The sequence below is a fragment of the Botryllus schlosseri genome, chromosome 8 (genome assembly GCF_051294905.1).
Source record: "Botryllus schlosseri isolate E-star chromosome 8, Bs_hap1, whole genome shotgun sequence".
NCBI classification, from domain to species: domain Eukaryota; kingdom Metazoa; phylum Chordata; class Ascidiacea; order Stolidobranchia; family Styelidae; genus Botryllus; species Botryllus schlosseri.
The window spans coordinates 7,196,119-7,208,831 of record NC_137243.1 but is presented as its reverse complement, the minus strand read 5'-3'; the positions used below and the strand labels follow the sequence as shown (position 1 = coordinate 7,208,831).

The 12,713-nt window shown below is 40.9% G+C and overlaps 1 protein-coding gene across 1 annotated transcript; it reads left to right on the top strand.

Annotated features, from left to right (window-relative positions):
- The first annotated feature begins 430 nt into the window (after positions 1-430).
- On the top strand, positions 431-10,898 carry LOC145444083 (uncharacterized). The gene is made up of 19 exons (XM_080322004.1): positions 431-560; positions 627-756; positions 971-1,139; positions 2,117-2,290; positions 2,356-2,532; positions 3,390-3,527; positions 4,719-4,821; positions 4,890-5,074; positions 5,609-5,732; positions 6,460-6,631; positions 6,695-6,854; positions 7,178-7,340; positions 7,408-7,538; positions 7,694-7,816; positions 7,876-8,054; positions 8,120-8,312; positions 8,369-8,530; positions 9,075-9,309; positions 10,604-10,898. The coding sequence occupies exons 1-19, from the start codon at positions 521-523 to the stop codon at positions 10,693-10,695; spliced, it is 2,850 nt and encodes a 949-aa protein (XP_080178130.1). The 5' UTR covers positions 431-520; the 3' UTR covers positions 10,696-10,898.
- The last annotated feature ends 1,815 nt before the right edge of the window (positions 10,899-12,713 follow it).

The following is a 12,713-nucleotide window of genomic DNA, read 5'->3' as shown; positions in this document are numbered from 1 at the left end:
TTGGCAAGGTAACATATCTCAAGGACAGCACAGTGCAGATAGCAGCGCACCAATGATACAGAAGGCTTGATTGTAAATGGAATCGACACCTAAATTTTAAATACTCATTCGGAGATCGAGCCATGTTGCCAGTTTTCATGTAAACATAAAATCACAATGACCCAAAAGATTACACGTTAAGCGAAGCCTTTCAATAACCCGTGTCACGGAATTTGATATCAAGGATACACAAGCGAGGGAATTTGCCGCGGCGTTTCGGGACGTATTGAGATCGATGGATTCTCTTATACAGCTAGTGGAACCTCTTTAGATAGATATTAGCAAATATTAAATCACATAAGGTGTCGGGAAAAAATAAATAGCTGGAATGATCGAATATGGATCATGAATACGAAGTTGAGACATAAAGCCAATATGGTTTTTGTTCCAGGCTACATGTTAGATTCACGAAGCCGAGCGATGTAAACCAAACGACCTGTGCTGTACCACAATTATTAATTACAGCAGAGTTCTGATAATAATGACTTCGACACAAACTCGTCCGCTGATGTTCGATAATGGTGAGATGAAAAACAGATTCGACATCGTTTCTTACCGAGATATCGCGAGGTTCTAACCCTATTTAGAAACGCTGGACGTCGATGAGTTTTTGTACGATGTATCCCTACATCTACGGAGAAAGGATATTCGCACGCTTCTATCTTATTTAGGAATGCCACCGAAAGAAATAGACGAGCTTTTATCAGAAAATGATAGGTAAATGCTGTAATCCCAATTGCTACAAGGAATACTGAATGAAATTTGTATGTGCTTTTTGTTATGAACTAAATCCGTTGTAGCCTATGCGTGAAGAATCAAAGCATAATGCATTTTGACGTATAAATTGATGGATGGACGATGCACTATATACTTGTGGGAATTACACGCTCTTTAGTACAAACACATCGCAGATCATTCCTTTGTTTTTCAGAAACCGTCATCGAAAAGAACAGCACGGTGTCATCGCATCCAATGGAGTTGTGATGAATAGCGGCTCTGTCGTAAATTTTCTGGAACAGAGAAAGCGAGCAATTAGAGCCTGGTGGTTTTATGCAGCTAATACAAATCTACGGACAACCCCGTCGCAGCAAAATGTCAAGGTTGGTGTATGTAGTCCAAATATTTAGCAGCAGACAGGTTCAAAAACCGCTGAATGTGAAGTAGGCTTATAAGGTAGGCCTATATGCACATGGCACCAAATATCATCCTGCATCTAATCAACACAAAGTTACAGCATGGTATTTTCTGTAGGCGTAGCCTACATTAAATGAGCAATTGGACATGATGCTATAAAAAGCCATGCAGTGTACGAAAATGTTGTACACGCTGATGTGGTTTGTGGTAATCGTTAGAAGTAACGTCATAAATCCCTACTCGAGTACAGATAGAAGGAGCGATTTACAAGATACGTCAAAATAACTTCAAGAGGAAGTATAAAATGAAGGTATGAAAAGTATTCAAGGCGGTAGTTCCAGAAGTAGATTTGGTCGAGTCGTCGCATACTTTTGGAAGTTAATTTTTGGTTTCTACTTGCGAAATTTCGAAATGCATCTTATGAATACCGCAAAATGACACATCATGGCACTACAAGTTGGTGCAATTTTCGAAAATAATTCAGTTACCGCGAGAATGGGGCTATTCAACCGAGTTGTTATATGACAATTCCGCGCATAAAAGTTGTGCAAAGATACCCCAAAGAAACTTACGACTTTGTGAAATTAAAAATTTAAGGAGGTTAAAAAGATTAAGTAGTGTACATAGTGCAAATAGGCAAGACGTATTTAATTACTCCGAACAAGCAGAAGTAGGCTACTTCTTCACTGACCAGTGACCACCTCTACGCATATGCTTTCCAGGAATTAACTAGTGGGATCACTCAAGTATATCTTGATTTAAGGGGAGGGAATATTGAGAGTCTGAACACCTTGACCACTGCATTACGCTGTTGACGTTGCGACGCCACATAAATTTCATATATTAACTGTCCTAGACATATCGTCCTATTCCTGGCCGTTACATTCTCTTCGGTTCAAATTGCTTTATTCGTCACTGCACTGACTGTTCAATGTCTCACCAGATTGTTGAGTCACGCGCGTCCTCCCTTCCTGGTATAAAAGAAGGCAAAGATGGCATCATCGTATCCCAGATACCGAAGTCCAATCAGCACGCAGTAAGGGCATCAGAAGGCGAGATTCAAAGCCACGATGTCGGTATCAGTATGGCAGAGCATCAACGCGAATCCAACAAAAACGTTAGTGTACATTCCATCGTATTTCGCTGTTCTTTAATTTGTTAAGCACCGTGTCGACATTTTAGTCCATCATGCCCGAGGCAACACCTCCCCTAATGACTTCACACTCACTGTTTCCACCGGTCGCGTCCAATATCCCCGGGACGCCGCCCTTGAGGCCTCAACAGCAAAGCCGCGGAGGAGCTCTTGAAGAGTTACCCGGCGTATCTGCCGGTTCGATCGTGCAAATACCATCAGTAGAGGTAAGCGATATATGTTCCTATGTTTTTGCAATAATCTGGACTGTAGGGTACGCAGAAAAGTTATTCTTTTTTATTACAACAACAAATCCAGTGATAGTTGTATATTTCGTTAACCATGAAATACAGAAGGTACTGGTAATAATTATGCAAGTACTACAATAACGATGTTTTTAATCGTTAAACTGACATTAATCGGTATCCACAGGGAGACTCAATATCACTAAAATGCGGAGTCACCCATAATATATAGGAGTTGGATAAAATAATCCTATAATTATACCAAAAAAAGGTATTATCGGTTATAGCGCAGAAGCTTGCGGCATTGTACCACTTTCACTTCAGGTTTGTAATGGAGCGGGCGTGCAGTAACAATCGAGTCCATCAATACTTTTCTATACACTACCAGTGGTTCTCAACCGGGGGGGGGCGCCCCCCTTGGGGGGACGTGAAAGCATCTGAAGGGGGGCGCGAAGAAGCGGTCAATTGGAAATTTTTTTCGTGCTTTGCCCGATTTACCTCCAATTCACATGTGTTTCTCTAGACCGAATTTCATATTTTTGAATTATCTTATCAACAGTCATAACTTTTAATGCCATCAAACAATATGTTGGGGTTGCTAGCATCCCGGTTGGATTTTGTGATATGACGATAAGGGAAGGGGGCGCGAAATTTTTCACTATCATAAAGGGCGGCGTGTCTAAAAAAGGTTGAGAACCACTGCACTATACAGTATATCCCTTTCGTCTATACGCAGCTATTCCGACTTGCTGTTCTTGACTTTTCAATTCTATCACCCTATATCAACAGTTTATTGCGCCGTAAGTAGTGGTTTCGTCAAATTATTGTGGTTTCTATAGGTGAATGACTCTGCGGCTCAGACCTTTGCGGACAACATCGCCAATTCAGCTGCAGTTAGACGGCGAGTTAATTGGGAATCGGGTGATGTCATCACAGACAGCAAAGTCGCAATGAATGAAACGGGGGTGACACTGGAGGTTCATACTCCTTATGTTTATGAGATCACAAGCCTTTCATTTTGAATCTGACATATTCTACTGTAGTACGTATCTGATAAAATGTTAACAGCGATTATTAATATAATGAAGATGTATCGGTATTACAATCACCCGACCACTGAGGTGTTAGCTTTTGAGTGTGTGACGCTATCCAGGCAGTGATCAGACGTGATAAAAGCAGTCATGGTTGGTTCTGAAGTAGAAGTAGAAATGACGTCGTAAATTTCTACTCCAGCACATGTACCGGTAGCAAATTCCAAGTAAGTAAAAGCAGTATTCTAGACCTAATTTTGTATAAACAATTGAAAACTGTTAAGTAGAAGTAGTAGTCTAAATCGTAACCGCTTGAGTCAAGTGCAAGTATACAGGCAACGCCTACTTGAGTACTTAGAAAAAGTAGAAGTACTTCGTCCATGACCACCTCTGGTTGTGATGTCACAAAATGTTATGTCCGTTGAATGCTGGAGATTATTATTTCTTATTCTACCCACCTCCCGATAAAACAAACATAATTTTGACTTCATGCTCTTGTAAATCATGCATTCAACAAGTGACTCAAGTTCCTTCCTTCTAAATTAAGTTTGAAATTACTGTTTGATTTCAACAGAGTGGTCAAACTAGTCATCGTTTGTACTCAGGTAGAAGTAGAGTTTTGCAGATAAGTATAAAGGTAAGTATTACAGGAAGAGTTCTGCCAAAAACTGAAAACTGTTAAATTTGGAAGTATAGTCTAATATTATATTCACTTGAGTAAGTATTGAAGGCAATAGATATACTTCGTTATTGACCGCGTCTGGTTTTGATGTCACATAACCCAACGTTCGTTGAATATTCGAGATTATTTATTATCCTCCCAAACTTTCGAAGAATAAATATTACAGAAGTTTTACTTTAAGCCTACGTAGATTATCCAATATCCGTCCAACTCAGTTCGTTTGTTCTAAATGTAATTTTGAAATTTCTGTTGGCTTACAACAACGCGATGCAATTACGAATCGAATCCACATCTAGTCCAACCCACGCGAACAGGTACACACTTCGTTGCACGGATCGAGGTTCACAGTTAACCTTATGTAATGTGCAACGACGTCAAGCATACCTAAAATAAGGCTAGATATTCCCGAAATCAATTTTCGATCTCATTGTGCGATCTCGTCCGTTCGCCCACAGGATTTGCTGAGAAAACTTTGGCGATGTCTACAGTCGTGCGGATTGTCGCGGGTTGTTGACGAGCTCCAACAAAGATGGATGATCCGAGTGGACACGCAAAAGAGTGAGTTATTGAAATATTTAAAGATTTTTCATTGCAAAATCTACATTCCCGATGTGTTTATCTAATAGGAAAAGCGGACATGTTTCCGAAAATGACGTGGGGTACTCCGGCACCGCCACAAACTCCGTTCACATACCCCCCGTACAAGCGGATAGGCCACATGGCTGTCATGGGGGCGTCGATGTCGATCGAATCTAGGAAAGAAAAATGTTACCTTTCACCAGGTTACGAAGAAAATTTCTCGAGAGACAAGGTCAGCAAAATATTATTTGTGACTTTTACCTAAATTCCATGTGCTCGTGTGCTATCGGTTATAAATTTTTATTGATAGACTAGACTGGAGGATTATGTCTGGTTTTTAGCGCCTAACAATTAACATGATATTGAGTATAATACAAAGTTTTAAAATTGGGATGGATATAGGCATTAGGCACATACAGGCGTAGCAAGCAGGATAACAATATAGAAGGCGCATTTGAAAACCTAGTGATAGTTAACAATAATGTCATGACGTTACAGACTCATTGTGACATAGTGGAAACTGACTACATCCTTGGATAGACAATAGACATATGTATATTCTCATGTCCCGCTACAAATGGGCATCACAATTTCCAAGACCAGTATGTACTTTGACCCCCAAAACTGTAAGTTCTAGTAGAGATGGAAATGCCCAAAAATATACGTCATTATTAGGTGCATCGGATAGTACCCTACAAAGTAAAAGGAAAAACAGCTATATTTTTGCTACGACTGAACGTAATAAGTGTACGGTGGAAATTTACAGCATCATGCGTTGAAATCTCGTGGTGCGCGAGACGCGGAGTCCTCATTGGAAAACGTCATCCCTACATCATTTCCAACGCGAGATGCTTGGAAGATGCGGACGGACACTGTAAGAAGACGCGGAGGTTCGAAATATTGGTGGTGTGAACTCTTAGCAGAGAAAACTATTAGTTGCTAAAATCACGGCTCGTTGCGGAGATTATAGGAGTATCCGCGATAAACAAGCCTCAGTATACCATTTCCGTTGCTGAGCCGAGCTAAGAATAGAAATTTGTTTGATAAACACCTTAAAATGTACAAAAATATCTGACGTTTCAATTTTAATGATTTTAAACAAACATTCTTGCTTCCTATTCCGCGAAACCGCAGATATATTTAGACGTGGTGTAAATACAACTTTCCGTCGTAATTAGACCATTTTCCGTACTATCGATTTTTGTTACATGAAGGATGGTCGTTTATTATTAACGAGCACTTTATTAGAGTGTTCACGTTCATATATATATGCGTACAAAGAATTAACCTTTATAACACTCACAATGCTGCCGCCTATAGACTAGATATGTGGAATTGGATTTTCGTATGGACATAGTAGGAAAAGTATTTCTGGTATCTCCTCATTCATTCAACTCAAATCACTTTGCTGTTATCTGGGCTACGTCCACGCATTGATCTTTTCGTTAATCCATTTTAGAGGGATTTTTCAAAATACCTTGGCTTGACTTGAATCTCGAATAGGGTCTAGCTATGCTCAAATATAAATCGTCTTTGTCATGTTTCACACTGGTCGCACAGAAACCCATGCAATTTTGTTAGGCACGTCACGATTTAGACTGGCTATTTGTTTTACAGCTTCATTAACCGCTCACATACTGGTGGATCAGGTCGTCCTGCCGTCGCATCTGGCGGACGTTTGGGGATCTAGTCTGCACGTTACACCTCATCAAATGAGGGAAAAGGCAGCGCGCGTTTTTCTCAATTACATCACCCAAGACGGACGGGATCTCTGCCGAGCAGTGGACAGGTTTCAACAATGTTCCTTCAATTTACATCGCAACGGCACCGCATCATTATGCTTCATTTTAAGAATCGAAAGAATTCGGGGCCTTGTCGTGGAGAATGCGTTTAAAAGAATTGTCAACGGAAACCTTTTGACGAACAGCATGGACAGTACCGGATCTGAGCTCGTCGTTCAGTGCAAATGTTTGTATCCGGAAACGGTGGAGCAACTTTGGCTATGGTACCAGGTATGTATGAATAGTATGATATTTATATTTACAGCAAAAGTGCTCAAACTAGTCATTGCTCATACTAAAGTAAAGTATAGCCTACAGAAGTAATGCCAAAAATTGCAACTCAACGTAAGCTTTTGGTACGGCATTTCAGGTATACCCATAATATGTCGACATCGCTATGTGACGATTGAGGACGGTAAAATTGAAGAAAAAACGCTAATGAAAAGTTATTCACTTGATGAAACATTTTGTTTGTTACAGACGACACGCCTTTGTGATCGATTTTGTGATTGTCAAGCCTATATAATGATTATTATCATTGGGATCTATTACAGAGCGGACAATTGCGTGAAAGCATGCAAGCGGGACTTGTTAGCAAGCGCGTGCGTCATAGCTGCTCAGTCGATCTGTTGCAACTACGCGTCTACATCGCAGAAGAGGAATACAGGCGAGCGCTCGGTCTGTTGAGAAGAAAACCGATGCCGAACACAAAAACAGGCAAGGGCGTGCCAAAGATATGTTGCTGAACTTTCACGATAATAACGCGCGTGTTACACAACCGCAGGCCGATTTTTCGTGACATCCGGCTCCGGCGGAGTAACTGGGAGCACGAGCGGTCTCACGCGACCTCAAAAGCAGGCGCTCGCTGCCGTTACGAAGTACATGAGACTGCCAGTGCCATCTCCGAGAGATCTGGTAACACGTTTTTATATAGAGATTCGGTTTGGTAAAGCGATTATGGCGTCATATAGACAATATCACATCTATTCGTGAAATATTGCGCACAAATGGCGCTGTTAACCACCCGGATGAATTAGGAATGTTAACGGCGTAATATTAACGATTAACAGCCGCATTCTTATCTGGACGCTTTCTTCCCAACGGGAACTGCACACGTAGAACCGGAAATGATTACGAAAACTGTTGTGTTCGGTGGAAGGCCGATGAAAGCCAACAAAGCTTTGGTCGACAAGGTACAGGCGTTTTCTCTCTATGACACCGCCGCAGTCCAAACGATGTTACCAAATTTTAGATTTTGCACAAAGAAGTACTGTCGCTCCGTCAACGAATCAGAATGTGCGAAGACGAATGGTGCGAATTCGCGGCTCACGATTTAACCCTTATGCTTCGTTGCGCTCGAAACGTCATGCAACGCCGCATATTGGGCGCCGTTACGAGAGAGCAGCTCACTCCTAAATGCACTTCCCTTAGGTAGGTATTCACTCTCGGTATCATCGCGTAATTAAGCATTGCACCGCAAATCTCACGATTCTCAGCCTTTTGAGAGCTCTTCACAAAGCGTTGATTTCGAGAGGAGGTTACTCCAGCGCGGTGGCAACACCTCGCGGGCTAAACGTAGCCGGAAGCCTGTCAACAATGAACAATAACCTTTCTTTTTACCCAAGCGACATCGCGTTCGCTAACGTCGATCTAGTCACCACGCAAGACGACGAAGAGATTGTCGTGAAGGCACGTAAAGGTGTAACGTTATTTGCGACTCGTGTTTTAACTAGATTTTTTTTCAGAAAAGAAGACAAGAAGAGCGAGATTTCGCGTCGGCGTTTGCTCACTTTGCGGATCTTGTGGCAGAGCTGTCGTCTTGTCGCAATTTGGTTCAGGACAAAATTATCGCGAGGCTAACCACCAATCCGACTGTGGCTCATTCACGCCAATTATTCATGACAAAGGTCTGTTATTGTTTTTGTAACGACTTTTGGAGATAATTTCATATTGAATGCGTTTATTTATATCACCTAATGTCCCAGTGTAAAATTAGTAAGCAGAACGATGCGGAATGGAATCTAGGATATAATTATACAAAATATCTGATATGCATTAAGTTGCCAAATAATAGGGTCCTAATAATGTGCAGCGCTGCATTTTGTCGTGCATATCATATCAATAGACTCGGAAGCTTCCATGTCATTGAACATGAGTAGCTGATGAAACTAGAAATTCGCTACCTGACCTATGTTAATATTTTTACATTAAACTAACAAACAATGATTGCATGTCCATGTAATATATGCCTATATAGTATCACATGCTAGCATATGTTCAAGATTGATTTAACATGTCTCAATTTACACATGATCGGCATTGTAAGCAATTTAAAATAAATAATCGATTCTAGCACTTTGGATATTATATATATATTGAACTGCATACCGTACATTGATCTTTACTTTAAGTACTACTAACTTTGTACCATGCTAAAATATGTATTTACAGGACATCTACACATTGACGGAGCGGTGGCGCATCCTCGTCTCCAAAAACTTCAGCATCGAACACGACACCACCGTTCAGTTGTTAGCGAAAAACATCCTCGCCGAGCCGTCCATGTCTGATGTCATACCGACTGACCTACAGGAGCAATTTCCGGGCTTCATAGGACTTCTGCCAACAACCTTCCAGGTTGCTGACCAAGTGCTGGAAAAGCTACAGAACCTTCTAACGAGTGGATGTGAGTTGAGTATAATGCGCCTGGTTTGCGTTCGATTCCATATCGTGATATTTCTGAAAAGCCCGAAAAGACTAAACGATTTGGTAAAGGATAGGTATGTTTTCTCAATATCGCAAACGTCATGAGATGGATATGTAGCTTATACATTACCTAGACTCCTAGAATAGGGTTGCCATACGTCCGAAATTTCCCGGACATGTCCGGAATTTCACTGAAAAATCTGCGTCCGGGAGGAATTTCTAAAATATGCCTAAATGTCCGGAATTTTGAAGGCTTGAAGCAGGCTCAAAAGTTTTTCGTAAATCAACATAAACAATATTATTTTAAAGCTGATTTATGCTATTCAAAATTGTTCTTCGCGCCGCGCCCGAGTTAATGCAACGTATAATGATATTAGTATGGGCACCAGGCACCACCCTCGCCAAACGATGCTATCAAAATAAATATAAATACCCATCATTTACCGAAAGAAGTCTGATTGCAATCGCAATTATAAGCCAACGGTATATTCATAGAGTTGGTTAAGGCCGATTGGATGCTTCAGTCACAGACGGTGGTTCCAAATCTTGGGGTCGTTCGCCTTTATCTGGGGATCGAGATGATGTTGGACGTAATCAGCTTGCTAGGCCGTGAGTAAGTTTGGGCAAGCTGAATTTTTTTAGTAATCAGCTTATCAAGTTTCGAGCTTTGCCCCGGAACATTTTCAAGTCGGAAATGAGGTCGCGACCATAAAAGGTTGGAAATCACCGGATGTGCAAACTGCTGGTGTATTTTATAGTAGCCTATAATATATGGAAGAATCAATATTATTGACAGAATTCATACATAAAATTTTTACAGCCAAATGCATATAGTAAGTGCCCAACAACTTACTACCCCATGGTGGGCTCAAGATCAGTGCTTTTTTGGGCGGAAGGGGGCAGCAAAAATGATGTTTCGGACCTGATTAAAACACATAAATAGACTGCCACACCGACAGGGCTGTCAAACACAATCATTTGCAGATCCTAGCAAGTAGCAATCAGCAGAGCTCACATTACAGATGGCCCAATTCATGACCTATGTTCCACTCCATTCCTGCATAGTGCATACAGTCGATGGGCAATGCTTTGCTATAGTGTGACGCCATATTGACGGTCAATGTGTTACACCTCATTTTAAAATCCGCTAGTGGGCGCTAAAGATTGTCCGGAATTTGCTTCATAGAAATATGGTAACGCTATCCTAGAAGTCTCTGAATAGTTTCTTTTGTGACATCTCCTTGCGTTATCAGGCTTGAAACATTTTTTTTCAGACGGTGCAAGCGTCGGGTCATCTATAGCTTTCCCATCTGTGACAGGGAGCAACGGTCAAAAACAAACTATATCCGTCAGAGTAGTGGGCTGAACGTCAATGAGTATTGATCGCTGGTCATTTGCCAATTATATTTTGCTACCTATGACCCCCTGATTTAGGCTAGTGGCCCTTTCGTATTAATATGCAGCGAATTCATTGTCAAATGTTTCCATTCCACGTCTTCTTTCAGAATTCAGCTACACAAATGTCGTTGCCCTTTCTGTTTGGATATAAGTAAAACTTTTTGTATATTCCGCGTGGGGTATTCTCAAATTCCAAAAAGCCTGTCTATATGCTTCCAAAAACGGCACATGGACAAGCTTGAAATCTTGAGTAAGTAGGTCATAACTCATAACACACGGGGAAATTCGAAATTTCAGATCAAATTTTGCCATTTCGAAGGCTTGCTTGAACAAACAACTTTCTTTCAAAGTTTGTGAAAGAAATAATTGACAATTCGAGGGTTCGGATAAACCCAGACAACGAACGCGTACGCGTATTTTTCGTGGTGTTATATCAGACAGCTTAGTAGGCTACGTACATAGCTCACCGTTGTTCAAAATTCAACACGGAAGTTGCCACTTCTTTGCATACTTCGACCTAATTCGTATGTGTCGATGTACTCCGAAGATCTACTGAAGCGATGAAAGCTGACGGCCAGAAACGAACGCGTCAGATTACTTATCGCGAGCAGTTTTAGCAAGGGCTCGACTATCGGCTGGAAAGTATAGGCCTAATTAGTTACTAAAATATCTGACTATCAACTAAGAAAACGAGATATTTGTGTTATCGCTCGGGCTTGATTTTGCTGTCCCTCAGAATGGTGTCAATCGGAATTTTTGCGGAGTATGAAGTGTTGAATGTTGATTGGCATCGTTATGGACAGAAATAGGCAGGTCGTGTTATTTTTGGCATTTTTCAGATATTATTTTTGACAGTTTTGGCATTGCCAGGAAAAGAATTCGTGTTTGTATACTCGAATTGACGATGTAAAACACTGTATAGTTTAATCTTGCACATCAAACTAAAGTCACAAAACGTGGAGTATCCACTTTGTGTCATCAAACAGCGAGAGTAAAAACCGAATTGACAACGGTCTTAGAGAGTCAATTCACCAAATACAAAACCGACCGACTGCTTCTGGAACATCTAATATGAATAGTCGATTCGATATGGGTGCATAATTACCTGCATTCACACAGATCACAATACCATTTATGATGATAATTAAAAATCGTTGCTGACATGTTTGAATCACAGTCCTTCAGTCGCTAACCAAGGGTTAGAAATCACGAGTGGGTTCAATATTTGATATAATAAGAAAAAATATCCAACGGACAAACAGAAAAACAGTAATGGAGTGAATGTTTGCAAGACTGTGTAATACACAGTGTGTATGGTACGCAGTGATGGGGGTTATGTCTTCGCGACTGAGGCATTTTCACTGTGTAAGTGTGTATGTTAAATTGTTCAATGTTCATTGATAAAACTATATCCCTATCGTCCAACGGGACGCAGTCTATCAGTGATTTCACCGTATGCTGACATTCTCATTACAAGTTGAAAGTAAATGGAATTATACATAGCCTACGCATTGGCCTAAATGTAGCATGAGTCGCGCGTGTCGGCTACATGAGGTAACAAAATGAAGGAGCGGTGACAACAGGAAAATGCATAGTCATTGAGCAACAGCCCTAATTGCTAGATATCATTTACTACCCGGGTCGATCAATCCACAGTATATCGTAAATCAAGATTTCAGTAGGCTACTCAACTTTTTGGCCTCAACCCTAACATTTTCATTCGCACTAAATATAGATCCCTCGGACGGTAGACCGCGGCCTTCCGAAGGGTTCACGCACCTAAATTTCATGCATACTCCTTACAATACTTCTTGACAATTCTATCTAAAACTTTCATAAAAATCTATGTTCCAAAAAGCCTTATTTTTGGCATTTTGAAGTATTTATTTTTGGCAGTTTTGGCATTTGGTTCCCGAAATGCCAAAAATAACGCGGCCTGGAAATAGGACAATGGAAACGAAACTACCAACTTGCGGAAAACTATAC

What these genes read in the sequence shown, in the direction of transcription:
- LOC145444083 (XM_080322004.1), top strand. Translation starts at nt 521, where the DNA reads ATGACTTCGACACAAACTCGTCCGCTGATGTTCGATAATG. An exon ending in CTTTTATCAGAAAATGATAG is followed by an intron (nt 757 to 970) that starts GTAAATGCTGTA and finishes TTTGTTTTTCAG; the next exon opens with AAACCGTCATCGAAAAGAAC. An exon ending in CACTGTAAGAAGACGCGGAG is followed by an intron (nt 5,733 to 6,459) that starts GTTCGAAATATT and finishes TTTGTTTTACAG; the next exon opens with CTTCATTAACCGCTCACATA.